Genomic DNA, 21,444 nt, shown 5'->3' on the forward strand with positions numbered 1-21,444 from the left:
CACTAGTACTCCTGTTCTGTCTCCTCAAACACTTTATCTCAAAAACATTTAATTTGCTTCTCAAATCTGCATTCAGGCTCCAAGTCTTTGCACCATACAACACAGCCGGCACAATCACACTCACATAAAGTCCCCTCTTGACATCCATATTCATACTGTTGTTGCTCATCACTCTCCCCAGAGCACCGAAAACCTTGCTTCCTTGATTCACTCTGTGCAATACCTCGCACTCCATTCCACCAACTGCAGCCACACCACAACCCAAGTACCTAAAGTTTTCAACTTCTTCCAGCACATGTCCATGCAACCTTATTTCTAATGCTATGTCCACTCCATCACGTGAATACTTCATCACCTTACTCTTCCCAACATTCACACACAACTTACGCCTGTAACATACTCTTCAAAACTTCATTACCAACCTTCTCAATGTTTCCGCAGAATCAGCCACAAGCGCTGTGTCATCTGCAAACAACAACTGACTTACCTGCCACACCGTTCTACTGTTATCCATCCTCTCTACCCCTCTGCCAAATACTCTTGCATTCACCTCTCTCACCACGCCTTCCATGTACACAGCCACGGTGACATCACACACCCCTGTCTCACACCAGTCAACACAGGGAACCACTCACTTGTCTCACTCCCTACTCATACACATGTTCTGCTGTTCACATAAAAACTCTTCAATGCTTCCAACAACTTTCCACCCACTCCATACACTACCATCACTTGCCACAACGCCTCTCTATCAACTCTGTCATACGCCTTTTCCAAGTCCATTAAAGCCAAATAAACATCCTTACCTTTCGCAAAATATTTCTCACACACCTGTTGTACTGCAAACACCTGATCCACACATCCTCTTTCTTTCCTGAAACCACTTTGCTCCTCCATCACCACCTCATTCTTTCTTCCTCTCACTCTCCTAATCAGGACTCTTCCATACAACAAACTGATACCTCTCGAATTGCTACATTCATACTTATCACCTTTACCCTAATACAATGGCACCACACATTCACAACACCAATCAACAGGAACCACACCACTTAAAAAGCATACATTCAACAAGCGTACTAACCAGTCAATCATAGCTGTGCACCTTTTTCCAAGCATTCAGCAGTACAACAATCCAACCCAGGTGCCTTCCCCCCTTTAATTTATTTCACTGCCTCTTGCACCTCCCATGTTTCCACAGGCTTCACATTCAAATCACCCAACACGGGCATTGTCTCCATACCATCGATCGCCTCAACTCTCACTTCTCTCCCATCCTCCACATTTAGCAACTCCTCAAAACACTCTGCCCATCTCGTCCTGACTGCACTACCGCTAACCAGCAGTCTACCATCCTTATCTTTCACTTTCTCTTCCTTTCCAGACTCGCTCTTTCTTAATATTTTCACTTCTTTCCAGAACACTTTTCACCTCTCCTCAAAGTTCACTCCTATCTTTCGACACCTTTCGTCATTTGCTTTCCTTTTCGCTGCTTCCACTGCCGCTTTCACCAACCTTTTCTTTACTTTATACATTTCATTCGCATCACCACTCTTGTCTTGCAGCCACTCCTCAAAGGCACGTCTCTTCTCTGTCGCAGCCTTTGATACCTCATCATTCCACCATTCAATTCCTTTCCTAAAAACTCTACCACATTTTCTCATTCCACAAACTTCTTTTGCACTTCTCAAGGCTGCCTCTTTAAACAGCTTCCATTCCATTTCCACACTCCGCTTCTCTTCTACTAATCCGTTCATACTCTTCCCCTATCCTCTCCTTAAACTCTCTTTCCTTTTCTGCCTTATTCAACTCTGACATTTTCACCTTTTCCCTCACACTCTTCTTATAACTAGCCCACCACGATCCATCTTTTGTTTTCCTTCCACATCAAAATGATCAGACATACCACTCATTTCACCTCTGTAAACATGCACATCCAACAATCTACTTAACATCCCTTTCCTAACCACTACATAATCCATCAGTGCTCTGTCCACCATCTCACAACAATCCACTCTGACAAAGGTATACTTATTCACGTACCTCTTTTTAACAATGTATTCCCAATCACCAACTCATTTTCCACACATAACTCAATCAAGTTCTTCCCACTCTCATTTCTTCCTGATCCTGCATATCTACCAATCACATTTTCAACTGTTCCATCACCCACTCTAGCATTAAGGTCACCTAGTATTACCACTTTCCTCCCCTTCTTTCGCACTTGCCACACAGTTGGACAAATCCTTCCAGAACTCCTCTCTCTCCTCAGCACTTCTTTCTGAACCAGGTTCTTATGCACTTATAAACATCTATACTTCTAGACCCCACTTTAACCTCATCCACATCAATCTGGAAGATATCTCTTTCCACTCCACCAGTTTTTCCTTTGCTTTCTCACTCACAAGCACAGCCACTCCTTCTCTAGCATGTCCACCCATAACTCAAGACTTCCTACCATACATACCTCCAAGCTGTAATTCACCCTTTCCTTTCATCTTTGTTTCACTCAAGGCTAACACATCAACCTTCCTTTTAGTCATCATCCTTCCCTTCTCCTCTCTTCCACTCAGTCGCTTTACTTCCACATCCTTTCACAATTAGTTACATGATCAAAGCGGCGCCGCCAATGAGCGGCTGCCTTTCCAGCAGCTCCCCTGTTATCTCTCACTTTTTGTGATTTTTTGTTTTATTGTCTGCTTCTATCTTCGGTGTTTTTCTTCCAGTTTTGACAACTACACTATGGATTACTTCTATCCTATGGACATGGGTTTTAGCGCACAAAAATGCATTTATTCAAGGAATTAACTCCTTGCCCTGAAGTATTCTCGTGCCGGCGTGATGAAGGGGCCTATCGTGGAAGAAGAGCCGGAGCTAGCTAAACGGCTAGCGGCGTTATAAGTCTTCGGTACCATCCGTAATCATGGTAAATGCGAACTCACTACCAAATAAGACCAAGGAGTGCTGGTGGAAAACATCGAAGCGCACAGGGAGCGCAGTTGCTGTGTTTTGCGGAAACGTGGCTCACGTTTAGCATTCCGGAAGCCAATGTGTAGCCACCCGGAGCTACCCGGAGCAATCCGGCTTCGGCGCAGCTATACAGAGACACGAAAGCCTGGGGGAATCGGAGAGGAGGCAGACTTGCTAACACGAGGTGGTGTATCCCTGGACACATAGAAAAGATTTCCATCTGCCGCAGGGATGTCGAACTTTTGGACTAGCGTAAAGTGACGTCATCCACTCCGCTACAAGCACCCCTAGGGCATCATGTTAATCTGTTAATAAACAACGGGGTAGGCTGCTGGAAGTGTGAATTTCCCTACGGGGATGAATAAAGTATCTATCTATCTATCTATCTATCTATCTATCTATCTATCTATCTATCTATCTATCTATCTATCTATCTATCTATCTATCTATCTATCTATCTATCTATCTATCTATCTATCTATCTATCTATCTATCTATCTATCTATCTATCTATCTATCTATCTATCTATCTATCTATCTATCTATCTATCTATCTATCTATCTATCTATCTATCTATCTATCTATCTATCTATCTATCTATCTATCTATAACTAGGGTTTGCGAGACCTTTTGGTCTCCCGCCCCCCTTTCTCTGCCTTGCTGTCTCTTAGGGAGTAGAGTTAGAGAGGAGAGGATCTTCAGTCCCCTTGCTCCCTCCTCTTTAGTCGCCTCTTACGACATGCAGCGGACCACGGTGGGAGAATTGTCTTACCTCTCACAGGGAGAGGGCCCCTTGCCACAGGGATGAGGGGCCGACTAAACCTGAGACCAGATTAAACTAGGTTGAACCAGACTCAAGCCAGAACCAGATCAGACAATACCAGAGTATATCAAGTCGAACCTAAAACAAGAACTGACCAGAATAAGCCAAAGCTAAAACCAGACCAGAATGAATCAGAAACCAGATCACACCATGCCTAACTGTGAAACAAGACCAAACAAGACTAGACCAGAACCTGCTTAAATCAGACCATACTAGATTGAACATGAAACCAGATCAGATTTTACCAGGCCTGACAAGACCGTAATTGACTAGATCAACCCTAAACCAGACGAGACAAGACTTAACCAGACCAGACTTAAATGACCCAAAACCGGACCAGACGAGACTTGATCAGAATAGACCAGACCAACCCAATTACCAGACTAGACCAGTCCATATTGAATCGAGACTCAACCAAAAACAGACAAAAAGAACCAAACCAAACTAAAAAAACAAAAAAACAAAACAAAACTGATTTAATGTGCTTCGTGTCATAAACTCCTTGCTCGAAAAAATATCTCTTTCCAAAAATGCAGTTGTTTGTCAATCTGCACCTTTCTGATTGTCTTTGTTTGGACTTTGCTGAGACGCAACTCTGGGGAAACCCAAGGCAGGAAAACAATCGATGGTCCATTTCAATAGACAAGTGATGCGTCAGCACGGATGTGAGTGGGTTGTTGGGCGTCCCGGTTGCTAAAAGTGTATTGAGGTGGCAGGAGCCCCCATTCAGCAATTCGCTGATTATGAATTATTGATCGTCGGGAGACCACATCCTAATAAAACACCTTCACGCTTCAACTCTACCGCTAACACTTGTAACGCTAGCTCGGAAGAGCAGATGCTTTCCTGCCTGAACTGCAATCGTTTAGAAGTTGATTCCAGGTTAAGATTTCTTCATACAAAATGTGATATAAACATAATTTCGGTTAAAGCAGAGGTTGGGAACCTATGGCTTGCGAGCCAGATGTGGCTCTTTTCATGACCACATACAGATTGGAGATTAAATTCTATTTCGGCAAATGCAATCTATGGCGATCCATTTCTGACTAGCTCAGAGTCAAATTTGGTGCGTGCAAAACCCATGTAGTGCCAGTATGTAGAGTGGTTCACTCCGGTATATAAAGGGCACTGTCCAAACTACAGTTTACTAACACTAACCCTATGTTCAGTTTTTTGTATTGTATTTATCTATTCAGCCAGTATACACCATAAACATGATATATACAGTAAATCCTTTGACACCCGAACCTCATGACGTGACGCGTCGCCTTCGATCGGCGCTGGGTTTTTAGACCCGACTGCTGTGTTGGGAGTCATTAGGTGACCAAACCCCTCAATTCCAACCCTAAATGCCGAGCGCCAAGCAGGGAGGCAATGAGAACCAATGTTGTAAGTCTTGGGTATGACTCGGCCGAGGCTTGAAACAGCGAACTCCCAGTCTCGGAGCAGGCGCCCCACCATCTAGGCTACCGAGCTGGTTTTGAGACACTTTATGTTGACAAACCACAAAAAAAACTTTAAACACCCAGAAACTCCAACCAAACCCCCAGAACAATTTGGTTGAGTGATGGTAGGAGTGGGCGAAGATATGCACATAGCGTATGGACTTCTCTCTGCCCAGTGTCGCCTTCACTGAAGGTAAATACATCAGTATCCTCGTTTTGTGATAAAAATCCTGACCCTTCCTGGCTTGCAGGCATGAAGCCTGAACCAGCCCAAGCCTGAGAGATTAACTTGATTTAAGGGACCAAGCCCAAAGCAAACACACGTTTACATATTTTATTTGGGAGGGCTTTTTTGAAGAGGAGGAGGAGGAGCAGGAGGAGGAGGAGGGCTTCTCTCTTGCTGAGTTTAAAAAAATAATAATCCATCCATAAATGTTATACCGTATTTTCCGCACTATAAGGCGCACCTAAAAGCCTTTATTTTTTTCAAAAGAAGACCATTCTGCCAATTCAAACATTAATATTCTTATTACAATTAAAATAATGTTATATATATAGATATGATTGATGCCCACCTCGTATTCTGTTTTGTCCTGTCTTTTTCTGAGGCCTGCCTGGCTGATACGAAGGAGAAGGATGATTTGGGATGGGTCAGCGGACCGGGGTCTGACCTGCAGCATGTCAACCCCTGCATTTACCAGCTGGCGTCGTCGTTGATGTCATGCTCTTTCCGGACATTTTCAACATCTTACCTAGTGTTTACTATTCTGTGTACAGTAATGCTAATTGTAATTCACCCTGTTCAATCCTGGAAGGGGGATTACCACATGTGAGGTCCTTTCTCAAGGTTTCTCTTTTCTCCTCACACTGAGGTTTTTGAGTTTTTCCTTGCCCGCATGCTGGTTTGCTAGTTTAAGATCAGGTAATTGTGTAATTTTGTAACTGTAATCCTGTGCAGTCCTTTGAGACATTTTTGTGATTAAGGGCTATATAAATAAATTTGACTTGACTTGACTTGACATATATATATATATAGATAGATACATATAGATATATAGATATAGATACTTATAGATTTATAGATATAGATATATAGATGTATATATAGATATATATAGATATATAGATACGTAGATACCGTATTTTCCTCACTATAAGGCGCACCTAAAAGCCTTTTTTTTTTTTTTTTCAAAAGCTGACCATGCGCCTTATAATACAGTGCGCCTTATTTATGGATCAACATTAAGTTTTCCAACAAACTTGCAGCCGCCGACTAGATTTTCCCCCGAACGCCAAGTAGTACGCGGTGTATGCTGGTATTTATTTACCGGCGTTTCATTGGTTAACCAATGTGTCAATCATCATTTGAATCGATCACTATTGGCTAAAGTTATTCGGAGGTCAAGGGGCGGATCCTTTTTATCATTTACAGGCTGGCATTGGCTTAAACAGCAAAACAAAGGCTGCAATTGGCCGAAAAAGATGTGTCAATCATCAGTTAAATCGATCACTATTGGCTAAAGTTATTCGGAGGTCAAGAGGCGGATCCTTTTTATCATTTACAGGCTGGCATTGGCTTAAACGGCAAGACAAAGCCTGCAATTGGCCGAAAAAAATGAATGCGTATAGCACGTGGCTGACGGCACACAGAAAGCATTTTTTTCTATTCTGTATTCGTAAATATTTTATTCTCCTGGATTTACTGCACTCACGGATATAAGAGGACATTGGCTGCACATTATTATGAACACAACGACTTCGGTGAGCTACTCCGGGTTTTATATTGTCCCTGTATCTTGTTTCAGACTGAACTCGATGTTTCTGTGATAAGCGGTGCAGATAATGGATGGAATGGAGTGTCTATTTTTAAATTAAACTAAATTCCAAGTGTTTATTGTCATATGCACGGTAAAGTTGCGAGCGAAAAAGAAAATAGAAACTAAGGAATGTGTGGCATTTCTTGAATCCCAAGACTTTAACCTTCCGAATGATGGAACGATGCATTTGAGTGACATCGTACGGACACCGCATCCGCACGTGTTCTCGACACGTATTTGCGTCTTTGCAAGCTTTGGGAATGTTAAGGGGCTAATAAGTTTGACTGAACTATCTGACTGTTTTGTCGACGTTCCCATTGTAGCGCCTTATAATCTGGTGCGTCTTATGTATGTCAAAAATAGGACCCAAAACGATTTTTTCGGGGTGCGCCCTATAACCCGGTGCGCCTTATAGTGCGGAAAATACGGTACTTTTAGATCAGCGCGATAGATTAAGACCCCCTTTTGAACTACACAGTCCAGGAACGGGGACGCATTAGGCAAAAGGGGTCAGAATCCACTACGCGGATCCTTAATGGACTTGTGCCAAGCGCATGGACGATGGATTTTTGTGCAAAAGCAAGATGGAATCCACCGCCTGTCCCGATGCAAACCCGAAGTAATAATTGACATTTTAGGCCCTACTCGACAAGACTGACACTAATATGACATATTTGTCTAATTGTAAATATTTTTCATTTTCGCGAAAATTTTTTACATTTCCAATAACCAGCTTTTATTCTCCCCACACCCCTTTTGTGACCAGCCGTGACTCAAATGTGATGCACACGAGGAAGCGGACAACACAAACGCTCACAATTTTTGGTGCCATAAACCACGCACCACATTTTGGGTTTACACCGAGCAACAGCTGTAAGCCCGGAAATACATAAGGAACAGTCTGGAAATATTGTCTCAAGATGGTGCCAGTGAAATGATATAAGACAACTAATCTCAAGCAACATTTGGAGTTCAAGCACCCAGAACAATTTGCCGAGCTAGTTAGCTAAGGAAGAATGGCAAACAATCCAGGGGTCGTAGCTTGTCAATAGGTTTTAATAAAAAAAACAAACGTTAAGCGAGGAAAGATTTCTTCATTATTTCTTGATTTGATTCCTTGACCATTAAATTGCTCTTCTTTATTTAGGTGTAAAGAAAATGTAGTATTAAGCTCATATTATCATAGTAGCATATAACAGAGGGGAAAAACTTGTCAACATATTTGTGAATCTGGATTATTTGTATGCCAATTAATTGTGACAGCCCTTGACGTGACTCGAATTTCTATCAAAACCTTACCTTTAATTCCGGTGTCGGTCTTGTAATGTTTTTTTAATAGTTATTTATTGTTTTGTTGAATTGTATATTTCCAGTACCTCTATTGGTGCCTTTGAGTCACTGCAGCTAAGTGCATGGTTATGGAAAGCAGAATGTAAGGCTTTCAGTACGTATGATACAGAAGACCGGTAGCATGCCGTTTTCTACCGTCTTTCAGTTATCGCAAATCTTAACATTTTGAAGTTAGATTGCCAGTGAGTTTGACTTACTTGTGTGTAACAACTTTATTGCGTTTTTTAAATTTAAATTTGCTGTTCACAATGAGAAATTGACCGTAGCGGCCACAGTTTTTAATAAGGTTTGCTAATTACCCGCAAACGCAGAGATCGTCATAATGGCTTCCTGGACGCCTTTACTCTGTTTTATATGTTTAGCAGACACCAGATGTACATTAAGTAATATATCCATCCATTGTCTTCCGCTTATCCGAGGTCGGGTCGCGGGGGCAGCAGCGTTAAAAGGGAAGCCCAGACGTCCCTATCCCCAGCCACCTCCTCCAGCTCATCCGACGGGACCCCGAGGCGTTCCCAAGCCAGCCGAGAGACATAGTCTCTCCAACGTGTCCTGGGTCGCCCCCGGGGCCTCCTGCCGGTGGGACATGCCCGGAACACCTCCCGAGGGAGGCGTCCTGGAGGCATCCTTATTAGATGCCCGAGCCACCTCAACTGGCTCCTCTCAACGCGGAGGAGCAGTGGCTTTACACTGAGTCCCCCACGGATGACTGAGCTTCTCACCTTATCTCTAAGGGAGAACCCAGCCACCCTGCGGAGGAAACTCATTTCGGCCACTTGTATCCGGGATCATGTTCTTTTGGTCATGTCCCAAAATTCATGACCATAGGTGAGGGTAGGAATGTAGCTCGACTGGTAGATCGAAAGCTGAGTACCATGGCCTCGGACTTGGAGGTGCTGATCCTCATCCCGGCCGCTTCACACTTGGCTGCGAATCGCTCCAGCGAGAGCTGAAGATCACGGCCTGAGGAAGCCAACAGCACCACGTCATCTGCAAAAAGCAGTGACGCAATGCTGAGGCCTCCAAACCGGACTCCATCCCCGCCAAGGCTGCGCCTAGAAGTTCTGTCCATAAAAGTTATGAACAGAATCGGTGACGAAGGGCAGCCCTGGTCCAACCCTCACAGGGAACGAATCCGACTTACTGCCGGCAATGCGGACCAGACTCTGGCACCGGGCATACAGGGACCGCACAGCCCGGATAAGACTGTGCGGTACCCCATACTTCCGAAGCACCCCCCATAGGGACTCCCGAGGAACACGGTCGAATGCCTTCTCCAAGTCCACAAAACACATGTAGACCGGACAGGCAAACTCCCATGCACCCTCAAAGACCCTGCAGAGTGTATAGAGCTGGTCCAGTGTTCCACGGCCAGGACGAAAACCTCACTGTTCCTCCTGAATCCGAGATTCGACTTCCTGGCGGACCCTCCTCTCCAGTACCCCTGAATAAACCTTACCAGGGAGGCTGAGAAGTGTAATTCCCCTGTAGTTGGAACACACTCTCCGGTCTCCCTTCTTAAAGACGGGAACCACCACCCCAGTCTGCCAGTCCAGAGGCACTGTCCCCGATGTCCACGCGATGTTGCAGAGGCGTGTCAACCATGACACGCCCACAACATCCAGAGCCCTAATGAATTTTGGGCGGATCTCATCAACCCCCTGGGCCCTGCCACCGAGGAGTTTTTTGACCACCTCGGTGACTTCAACCCCAGTGATACGAGAGCCCAACCCAGAGTCCTCAGGCTCTGCTTCCCCAGAGGAAGACGTGTCGGTGGGATTGAGGAGGTCTTCGAAGTCCTCTGCCCACCGATTCACAACGTCCCGGGTCGAGGTCAGCAGCGCCCCATCGGCACTATACACAGTGTCGATGGCACACCGCTTCCCCCCTAAGACGCCGGATGGTGGACCAGAATTTCCTCGAAGCCGTTGGGAAGTCGGCTTCCATGGCCTCGCCAAACACCTCCCATGCCCGGGTTTTTGCCTCGGCAACCGCCGAAGCTGCATTCCGCTTGGCTAGCCGATACCTGCCAGCTGCTTCCAGAGTCCCACAGGCCAGGAAGCCCCGATAAGACTTCTTCTTCAGCTTGACGGCATCCCTCACCGCCGGTGACCACCAACGGGTCTGAGGGTTGCCGCCGCGGCAGGCACCGACTACCTTACAGCCACAGCTCCGATCAGCCGCTTCGACAATGGAGGCGCGGAACATGGTCCACTCGGACTCAATGTCCCCCGCCTCCCTCGGGACATGGGCAAAGTTCTGCCGGAGGTGTGAATTAAAACTTCTTCTGACAGGAGATTCTGCCAGCTGTTCCCAACAGAACCTCACAATACGCTTGGGTCTGCCGGGTCGGGCCGGCATCTTCCCCCACCATCGAAGCCAACTCACCACCAGGTGGTGATCAGTTGACAGCTCTGCCCCTCTCTTCACCCGAGTGTCCAGAACATGCAGCCGCAGGTCCGACGAAACGACGACAAAGTCGATCATCGAACTACGGCCTAGGGTGTCCTGGTGCCAAGTGCACATATGGACACCCTTATGTCTGAACATGGTGTTCATTATGGACAAACCATGACGGGCACAGAAGTCCAATAACAAAACACCACTCGGGTTCAGGTCAGGGGGGCCGTTCTTCCCAATCACGCCCCTCCAGGTCTCACTGTCATTGCCCACATGAGCGTTGAAGTCTCCCAGCAGTACGAGGGAGTCCCCAGGGGGCGCACTCTCAAGCACACCCTCTAAGGACTCCAACAAGGGTGGGTACTCTGAACTGCTATTTGGTGCATAAGCACAAACAACAGTCAGGACCCGTCCCCCCACCCGAAGGCGGAGGGAGGCTACCCTCTCGTCTACTGGGGTGAACCCCAACGTACAGGCGCCGAGCCGTGGAGCAACTAATATGCCCACACCGGCTCCGCGCCTCTCACCACGGGCAACTCCAGAGTGGAAGAGAGTCCAACCCCTCTCGAGAGGACTGGTACCAGAGCCCAAGCCGTGCATGGAGGTGAGTCCGATTATATCTAGTCGGAATTTCTCAACCTCACGCACCAACTCGGGCTCCTTTTCCTGCCAGAGAGGTAACGTTCCATGTCCCAAAAGCCAGTTTCTGTAGCCGGGGATCGTCGCACCAAGGACCCCTCCCTTGGCCGCTACCCAGCTCTCTGTGCACCCGACCCCTTTGGGCCCTCCTACAGGTGGTGAGCCCCTGGGAAGAGGGTCCCACGTCGTCCCTTTGGGGTGTGCCCGGCCGGCCCCCGTGGGTAAGGGTCCGGCCACCAGGCGGTCGCCAGCGGACCCCACCTCCAGGTAAAGTAATATATTTTTGTCTGTATTTTCAGTTTCACCCTTTTGAATATCATTAGACCTGCATGACACAGCCATTTGTGAAGAGTCCTTGGTATGAGAAAGGTTTTGGTCACAGCCATTGTAGCTACGGCATCACATTCGGTTTTATTTAACTAGCGCACAATCATGTTTCACTTCCCAACGTACTTACAGAGAGTTGAGGGATCGTAGACTTTGGAAGGCGTCGGCGGCCAACTCAGAAATCTGATTGTTGCTCAAGTCTCTGTTAAAAGAAAATCGAAATAGCATCAAGAAAAAAAAAATGTCATGAGGCATACTCACATTCGTCGCAGTTTCTTATAAGAGGAGAAAGCCCCAGCTGGGATCACCTTGATGGCGTTCTGCTCCAGTCGTCTGGAAACAAACCAACACACCCAGTGACGATAGATGATAATTAAATGTTGGAATCATTTGGCTGTTGCTAATTAGGTTGCTTGTCCTTAATAAACCATTTGCGCTGATCCAAGGAGCAAGAAATCATTTGTTTCGTGAAATATCCGTTATACCTCTGGGGAAAATTAATTTTGACAAAGTTCAGGGACCACTACTGCCGGATTTGTGGAAAACTACTATACATAAAAAAAATTAGATGTAATGGATCACGGCCGCACGCGTGCTGTTCATTTTAGTTGGAACAAACAGGAAAAAAGGCGGCTGTAGATAACACAAATTTGCTCTCAGCAATAGATGACTGGGGATAATGAATCAGACCTTTAACAGTGCAGTTTGTTTTGGACGAGCCACAATGGAACGCTTTAGCGGCTTAAACTGAAAAAAAGGGCTCTGCCTTATCTTGCCCTCAGCAAGTGTAGACTGGGGAAAATCAATCACGATCAAAATAAAGCGATTTGTTTTGGGCGGCCTGACACGTAAAACAAAATGCGCTTTGTCAGATCACGCTCACAGCACAAGTTGACTGGGGATGATGAATCACACCTAAAATAGTGCAGTTTATTTCAGGCAGGCCACAATAGAAGGCTTCAGCAGCTTGAACAGAAACAGGAAGGGTCGACCGGGGATAATGGATCATGGCCAAACAGAACAGTTCATTTTTGGCTATCCACAATGGCATGCCTCAGTAGCCCGAGCTAGGAAAAAAAGGGCTCTGCTGGATCCGGCTACCGGCAAGGGTAAACCCGGGATAATGGATTGCCGCCACAGCTGTTCATTTCATTTTATGCATGAGTGTAGTTCATTCTAGGGCAAAATACAGATATGGCGAAAAAAAGAGTGCAGCGCTCGACAAAAATATGCTCTGCCGGTCCTCTCTGCAGACACATGCGATCAGGGATAACAGATCAGTGCAGTACAGTTCTCTTTTTGATGGACAGAACTGTCAGGACCAGAACAGATACAGGACCCAATCGCGTGACGTTCTCACACAAGCCTTTATTTTACGGGAAACTAGGAGTCATGCACGTTAGGCAGCCGGTCTGGCGTGGAAAGACGGGAAGCCAGAGACCGACGAGATCGATAACGAATCAGGACAACGAAAATAAACAGGAGAAACTACACGGGAACAAAAACTGGAGGAATTAACAAACAGGACAAAAACAGACGGAAACAAAACTGGAACCCGAAATTAAACAGGACAAAAATAAACGGGAACAATACCGGACTTAAAATACCAACAGGAAAAGAGTCAGAACCCAAGTCTTGTGGGGCAGAGGTTCGTTTAACGGGCTGACTAAAAAGCAAGAGAGAGCGTAGCGTAATATAGAAAGAAAGCCAATCTCTCAACGAGCCGCAGCTGGCGCCACATGGGCGGGTCCAATTAGGCACCACGGCAACCATGACACACATGGGCGGGGCCAATTGGGCACCATGGCAACTGTGACACACACGGGCATGGCCAATTTGGCGCCATGGCAACCTTGACAAAAACAGCAAAAGAGACATCAGGCCCAACATAAATGCACTCTACAGGCCCCTGCTCTCAGTAAAAGTCGACTAGGGATAATGGATCGCAGCCACAACTGCGCATTTTACAGATTCATGGATGCGCTGAGGCTACAAAGTACAAAGCGTGAAGTAGTGGTTCATTACAGGATGGCAAATGTAATCTTTAGGTTTGTTTTATTAGATAATTTTTCGACTAAATTTATATGTCACTTCTTTAATGTTCTGCGGCTTTAAAATCGGCTTGCCCCGCCTTCCACATAGAGATATGATGGGTGTCGTCTAATTTCTTCTTGCTAATTCGGCCGTTAACCGCCTTTAATCAGAGAGGAGCTGCATGAGCAAAATTTCTCATTTCACAGCTGCGTGCTTTTATTCTACAGCAGCAGGAGCCACGACTAAACGGGAATTACTGTCGCTATTTGTGTGTTTACTAGTCCCATTGTGAAAAAAAGCATGCAAAAGCATAGGAACCTGAGATATTTTAATACTCTTCCACAGCAGCAAAATGCCCTTCTTTCAACATTGAGAACAGTAATAAAATGACAAAATTATTTGCCCAGGAAGTAGTACGGATCAATAATTTTTGTAACAAAATTTTACTGTTTTTTTTAAATTGTTTTATTATTCATGTTTTGTTTTACTAGATGAAGCTTGTGCAATAAAATATAATAAATATTTATAATAATTTAAAAATATTTCACAAAACTATTTAATTTCTAAATACTAAAAATATGTATCCCCAAATTATTCAAGTATATAATGTGTTGATTATTACAAACTTACTTTTGAAAGTTTAAAAATATTGAAAAACAAAATTTTATTTTCAATGTATAATTGAAATATTTGAATTTCTATCTTTAAAACATGATTCAAAAACTGTTGAAATGCATTTGTCTTTATTTATGTTTTATACATGTTTTAAATATATAAGATATATTAAAATCTTATTTTTAAAATAAAAATTAAATATTTAATTAGTTACTAATGGCGGGCAGCACGGCGGCGCAGTGGTTAGCGCTTGCGCGGCACAGTTCATGTCATGGGAACCTGTCGTGGGTTCAAATCCAGATCCTGTGCGGAGTTTGTATGTTCTCCCCGTGCTTGCGTGGGTTTCTTCCGGGCACTCCGGTTTCCTCCCACGTTCCAAAAACATGCATTTCAGGTGAATTGGCCGGTCCAAATTGTCCCTAGGGGTGAATGAGCGAATGAGTTGTCTGTCCCCGTGTGCCCTGCGATTGGCTGGCAACCAGTTCAGGGTGTCCCCTGCCCACTGCCCGGAGATGACTGGGATGGGCGCCAGCCCCCCCGCGACCCTAATGAGGATAAGCGGTACGGCTAATGAGATGAGATGAGATGAGTTACTAATAGCGGAGAGAACCCATTTAAAGCTTAATCTGAAGAACGCCGCCCATCATATCTCTATCTGAAGGTGGAGGTAGCATATTTAAAGCTGCACTACTTTAAACGGGTGACATTGTATTATTGATTTCTTTATTATTACAATTTTTTAAAACTACTAAGATATATATATATATATATATATATATATATATATATATATATATATATATATATATATATATATATATATATATATATATATATATATATATATATCATCTCATTAGCTGCACCGCTTATCCTCAGTAGGGTCGCGGGGTGCTGGAGCCCATCCCAGCAATCATCGGGCAGTGGGCAGGGGACACCCTGAACTGGTTGCTAGCCAATCGCAGGGCACACAGGGACAGACAACACGCTCGCTCATTCACACCTAGGGACAACTTGGACCGACCAATCCACCTGAAATGCATGTCTTTGGAATGTGGGAGGAAACCGGATTGCCCGGAGGAAACCCACGCAAGCACGGGGAGAACATACAAACTCCGTACAGATTTGAACCCACACAGGAGGTTCCCAAGACTTTAGAACTGTGCCGCACACGCGCTAACCACTGCACCGTGGGTTCAAATCCAGCTCCAGACCTCCTGTGCATTCTCTCTCGTGCCGCATTCTCTCCCAAGCTCAATCAGGTTGGATGGGAGACGTTTGTGCACAGCAATTTTCAGATCTCTCCAGAGATGTTCGATCGGATTCGAGTCTGGACTCTGGCTGGGCCACTCCAGGACATTCACGGAGTGGTTCTGAAGCCAATCTTTTGAGATCTTGGCTGTGTGCTTTGGGTCGTTGTCCTGCTGAAAAATGAACCTTCGCCCCAGTCTGAGGTCAAGAGCGCTCTGGAGCAGGTTTTCATCCAGGATATCTCTATACATTGCTGCATTCATTTTTCCTTCTATCCTGACTAGTCTGCCAGTTCCTGCTGCTGAAAAACATCCCCACAGCATTATGCTGCCACCACCATGCTTCACTGTAGGGATGGTATTGGCCTGGTGGTGAGCGGTGCCTGGTTTCCTCCAAACATGGCGCCTGGCATTCACACCAAAGAGTTCAATCTTTGTCTCATCAGACCAGAGAATTTTGTTTCTCATGGTCTGAGAGTCATTCAGGTGCTTTTTGGCAAATTCCAGACGGGCTTCCATGTTCCTTTTACTAAGGAGTGGCTTTCGTCTGGCCACTCTACCATACAGGCCTGATTGGTGGATTGCTGCAGAGATGGTTGTCCTTCTGGAAGGCTCTCCTCTCTCCACAGAGGAACGCTGGAGTTTTGACAGAGTGACCATCGGGTTCTTGGTCACCTCCCTGACTAAGGCCCTTCTTCCCCGATCCCTCAGTTTAGAAGGCCGGCCAGCTCTATGAAGAGTCCTGGTGGTTCCAAATGTCTTCCATTTACGAATAATGGAGGCCACTGTGCTCATTGGGAACTTCAAAGCAGCAGAAATTTTTCTGTATCCTTCCCCAGATTTGTGCCTCAAGACAATCCTGTCTCGCAGGTCTACAGACAGTTCTTTTGACTTCATGCTTGGTGTTTGTGCTCTGACATGCACACTCAACTGTGGGACCTTATATAGACAGGTGTGTACCTTTCCAAGTTGTGTCCAATCAACAGAATTTACTGCAGGTGGACTCCAATTAAGCTGTAGAAAGATCTCAAGGATGATCAGTGGAAAAAAGATGCACCTGAGCTCAATTTTGAGCTTCATGGCAAAGGCTGTGAATACTTATGTAAATGTGATTTCTTAGTTTTCTATTTTTAATAAATTCAAAGAAAGTAAAAAAAAAAACGTTTTCACATTGTCATAATGGAGTATTTTGTGTAGAATTTTGAGATAAGAGATTAAATTAATACAATTTGGAATGAGGCCGTAACATAACAAAATGTGGAAAAAGCGCTGTGAATACTTTCTGGATGCACTGAATATATATATACAGGGAGTGCAGAATTATTAGGCAAGTTGTATTTTTGAGGATTAATTTTATTATTGAACAACAACCATGTTCTTAATGAACCCAAAAGTCTCATTAATATCAAAGCTGAATATTTTGGAAGTTGGAGTGGGGCTTTTTTAGTTTTAGCTATTTTAGGAGGATATCTGTGTGTGCAGGTGACTATTACTGTGCATAATTATTAGGCAACTTAACAAAAAACAAATGTATACCCATTTCAATTATATATTTTCATCAGGGAAACCAATATAACAGCTCAACATTCACAAATATACATTTCTGACATTCAAAAACAAAACAAAAACAAATCAGTGACCAATATAGCCACCTTTCTTTGCAAGGACACTCAAAAGCCTGCCATCCATGGATTCTGTCAGTGCTTTGATCTGTTCACGATCAATATTGCGTGCAGCAGCAACCACAGCCTCCCAGACACTGTTCAGAGAGGTGTACTGTTTTCCCTCCTTGTAAATCTCACATTTGATGAGGGACCACAGGTTCTCTATGGGGTTCAGATTAGGTGAACAAGGAGGCCATGTCATTAGTTCTTCTTCTTTTAGACCCTTTCTTGCCAGCCACGCTGTGGAGTACTTGGATGCGTGTGATGGAGCGTTGTCCTGCATGAAAATCATGTTTTTCTTGAAGGATGCGGACTTCTTCCTGTACCACTGCTTGAAGAAGGTGTCTTCCAGAAACTGGCAGTAGGACTGGGAGTTGAGCTTGAGTCCATCCTCAACCCGAAAAGCCCCCACAAGCTCATCTTTGATGATACCAGCCCATACCAGTACCCCACCTCCACCTTGCTGGCGTCTGAGGCGGACTGGAGCTCTCTGCCCTTTACCGATCCAGCCACGGGCCCATCCATCTGGCCCATCAAGACTCACTCTCATTTCATCAGTCCATAAAACCTTGGAAAAATCCGTCTTGAGATTTTTCTTGGCCCAGTCTTGACGTTTCAGCTTGTGTGTCTTGTTCAGTGGTGGTCGTTTTTCAGCCTTTCTTACCTTGGCCATGTCTCTGAGTATTGCACACCTTGTGCTTTTGGGCACTCCAGTGATGTTGCAGCTCTGAAATATGGCAAAACTGGTGGCAAGTGGCATCTTGGCAGCTGTACGCTTGACTTTTCTCAGTTCACGGGCAGTTATTTTGCGCCTTGGTTTTTCTACACGCTTCTTGCGAGCCTGTTGACTATTTTGAATGTAACGCTTGATTGTTCGATGATCACGCTTCAGAAGCTTGGCAATTTTAAGAGTGCTGCATCCCTCTGCAAGATATCTCACTATTTTTGACTTTTCAGAGCCTGTCAAGTCCCTCTTCTGACCCATTTTGCCAAAGGAAAGGAAGTTGCCTAATAATTATGCACACCTGATATAGGGTGTTGATGTCATTAGACCACACCCCTTCTCATTACAGAGATGCACATCACCTGATATGCTTAATTGGTAGTAGGCTTTCGAGCCTATACAGCTTGGAGTAAGACAACATGCATAAAGAGGATGATGTGGTCAAAATACTCATTTGCCTAATAATTCTGCACTCCCTGTATATATATATATATATATATATATATATATATATATATATATATATATGTATATATATATATATATATATATATATATATATATATATATATATATATATATATATATATTTTTTTTTTTTTTTTTTTTTTTTAATTTATATATTTTTTTCTTTTCTTTTTAAACATTTCTACATGCGTGTTTTTTGTTGTTATTTTTTTAAGAAAAAAAAAAAGTCTCACATCTCGGTGATGGTTTCGGGAAGGTTGGTGGGTATCTCGGTCAGGCCTTTTCCTCTGCAGTCCACAATGTTGTTGCTGCACGTGCACGACTCAGGACACTGCAGCACGCTACACGACGACGACGATGACTGGTAACCTGAACATAGTTGCATATTATTCAATAAAATATAACACTGTTTTTTAACAGGGGGGTCGGGACCCAAAAGTGTGTTGCTTTCAGTGGGTAACAGGCATTTGTCTTAGCAAAAAATTGCTAAGAAAAGCAAAAACAACCACAGGTCCATAGACCCTCTTATTTATTTGTAAACTGTGATGTATCTGGTCGGCAGGGATGAGTCTGAGTGCATAAGAGTACTTGCGCTGTTAGGAGACAGAGGAAAAGAACGTTGTCGTAGCTGCTAGTTATCGTCACGTGTGTTTGTGTGCCAGAATCTGAGAGGTTTTACAGGATACCAGCTGATCCATTTGTGGATAATGGCTTTAAATTACTTATCTCATAGATTTTTATGAGCCTTAATAAATGAAATAAATATTTCTAAACTGTATTTTGTATGTCCTTGTGTTGTTTTTGTATAATATTAAAATGGTTAAATTAGTTCGATGATCTGAAACCTTTGTCATTAATAAATATGCAAAAAAACACCAATTTCAGAAAGTAATAACGAATTTTCATGGAACTGGATTTACAATAATATCTTTTTTCAACTGTTTCCTTTTTAATCAGTCGTTCGTCATATTTAACGTCCTTACCCGAGCAGACAAACTCCTTCTTCAGCACCTCGGCAACGTTGTGGCCCCTCAAGTGCGGCGGGGCCATGCACTGTGTGTAGAGTCCCAGACGGGGACGCTGTCGCAACCATTCTGAAAGCCAGGCCACGTGGCAGTCACATTGCAGGTTGTTGGAGTGCAGCCGACTTTCGGATTTGTAAGGATGGGGATATGGATCGGGGGATAAATACAATAGATTTAAAGCTGAGGGAGATGACAATCAATTGAACAAACAATGGAGGCGAGATGACTTACAAAGTTCGGAGTTTTGGCATGTGGTTAAAACTGGCCGTCGATAATCGGCTAATGTTGTTGTTGTTGAGTGTTCTGCAGGCAACCAGAAAATCAGTGTCAGTTGAGGTCAATTTTGCATTAAGCTTGCAGGGGTGTGCAAACTTTAGTTGCTAGTCCAAGCAAAAAAATAAGACTCTTGAGTATAGCGGCTTAAAAATCATGTAGTCTAAGATAAATTATTTGGTGGTTTAAATAAATGTTAGTTAGCTAGTTTACTATACTTTAAATGTTATTTTCAGTAAATGGGAAAATATATTCTTTTATTTTTATCATTTTGTGGGGGTTATAAATGTTATCCTTATCAATATAATTTTAATAATTTCACCTGAAAAAAAAGTAGTTAAAAAAATAATTTTGCTCATTGTAAGAAAAAGAGAACATTTTGTTGTTTTCTGTATTACTTCTTTTGTTATTGGCTATATTGCAGTGGGCCGAAATGCATTTATCTATCTAGTCTAGACTATTAATATATAGTCTAGATGAGATAGATGAATATAAATTCCAATTTACGTGTGTGTGTGTGTATGCAGTAGCTCAGGAGGTAGAGCGCTCGTCTTGGGATGAAGGGATCCCAGTTCGAATCCCGGCTTGTCCATGATACATGTCGAAGTGTCCTTGGGTAAGACATTGAACCCCTAATACCCCCAATAAGCAGGTTAGCGTCTTACATGGCTGCAATACAAGGCCGCTATTGGGAAATGTGAAGCACACTGTAAAGCGCTTTGGGAAGTCATTGACTTGAAAAGCTCTATATAAATGCAGATAATTTCATTTCATCTTTAGCTAGGTTTGTTGTCAATGTACCTCCAATAAATACCAGCAAAATCTCTAAACATCTACGTTTGTGTACAAATGGCTCTGGGGCTGTGTGCGTTTATAATGCTCTTGGGCATTCTCTAGTGGAACTTTTTCAACAAACCACAGCCCCAACAACCTCACTCAGGTAGAATGCCCGACAACACCACGCCTGGCAACGCCTGGTCATTAGCTTGTAATCAGGAGGACAAATATTAATAATTTTGCCAAATCTGAGTATTATTTTTTTCAACCATATTTTTAATGTTTTTCTAGTAAACGAAAAAAAAAAAAGGAAAACATTGGAATAAATTAGTACTATTTTCTCAATGTATTATTTTGCGGGGGGCATACATCTCCTCATTATCAATATTATTTTTGTTTTTTAGTAGGAAAATTGGCTAAAATAGAGAAAATAAAAACAACTTAATTTTACGGAGACGCAGTGGTTAGCGCTTGTGCGGCACAGTTCATGTTATGGGAACCTCCTGCGTGGGTTCAAATCCAGCTCCAGACTTCCTGTGCGGAGTTTGTATGTTCTCCCCGTGCTTGCGTGGGTTTCCTCCGGGCACTCCGGTTTCCTCCCACATTCCAAAAACATGCATTTCAGGTGAATTGGCCGGTCCAAATTGTCCCTAGGTGTGAATGAGCGAGTAAGTTGTCTGTCCCTGTGTGCCCTGTGATTGGCTGGCAACCAGTTCAGGGTGTCCCCTGCCTACTGCCCGGAGATGGCTGGGCTGGGCTCCAGCCCCCCCGCGACCCTAATGAGAATAAGCGGTGCGGCTAATGAGATGAGATACATTTTAATATTTTTTTTCTCATTGTAC

General features: G+C 44.0%; 1 protein-coding gene across 6 annotated transcripts in view; it reads right to left on the reverse strand.

Moving 5' to 3' along the window:
* slit2 (slit homolog 2 (Drosophila)) overlaps positions 1 to 21,444 on the reverse strand; it is a 213,211-nt gene that overhangs the window by 71,920 nt on the left and 119,847 nt on the right. For all 6 annotated transcript variants that reach the window (XM_088342794.1, XM_088342792.1, XM_088342790.1 and 3 more), the window contains exons 7-11: positions 19,784 to 19,855; positions 19,511 to 19,674; positions 18,761 to 18,896; positions 12,034 to 12,105; positions 11,903 to 11,974 (exon numbers count right to left, since the gene is read on the reverse strand). In XM_088342794.1, the coding sequence (XP_088198920.1) occupies positions 11,903 to 11,974; positions 12,034 to 12,105; positions 18,761 to 18,896; positions 19,511 to 19,674; positions 19,784 to 19,855 (516 nt within the window). The remainder of the gene's footprint in view (positions 1 to 11,902; positions 11,975 to 12,033; positions 12,106 to 18,760; positions 18,897 to 19,510; positions 19,675 to 19,783; positions 19,856 to 21,444) is intronic.

The sequence above is a fragment of the Urocampus carinirostris genome, chromosome 8 (assembly GCF_059441175.1).
Source record: "Urocampus carinirostris isolate Australia breed hairy pipefish chromosome 8, RoL_Ucar_1.0, whole genome shotgun sequence".
NCBI classification, from domain to species: Eukaryota; Metazoa; Chordata; class Actinopteri; order Syngnathiformes; family Syngnathidae; genus Urocampus; species Urocampus carinirostris.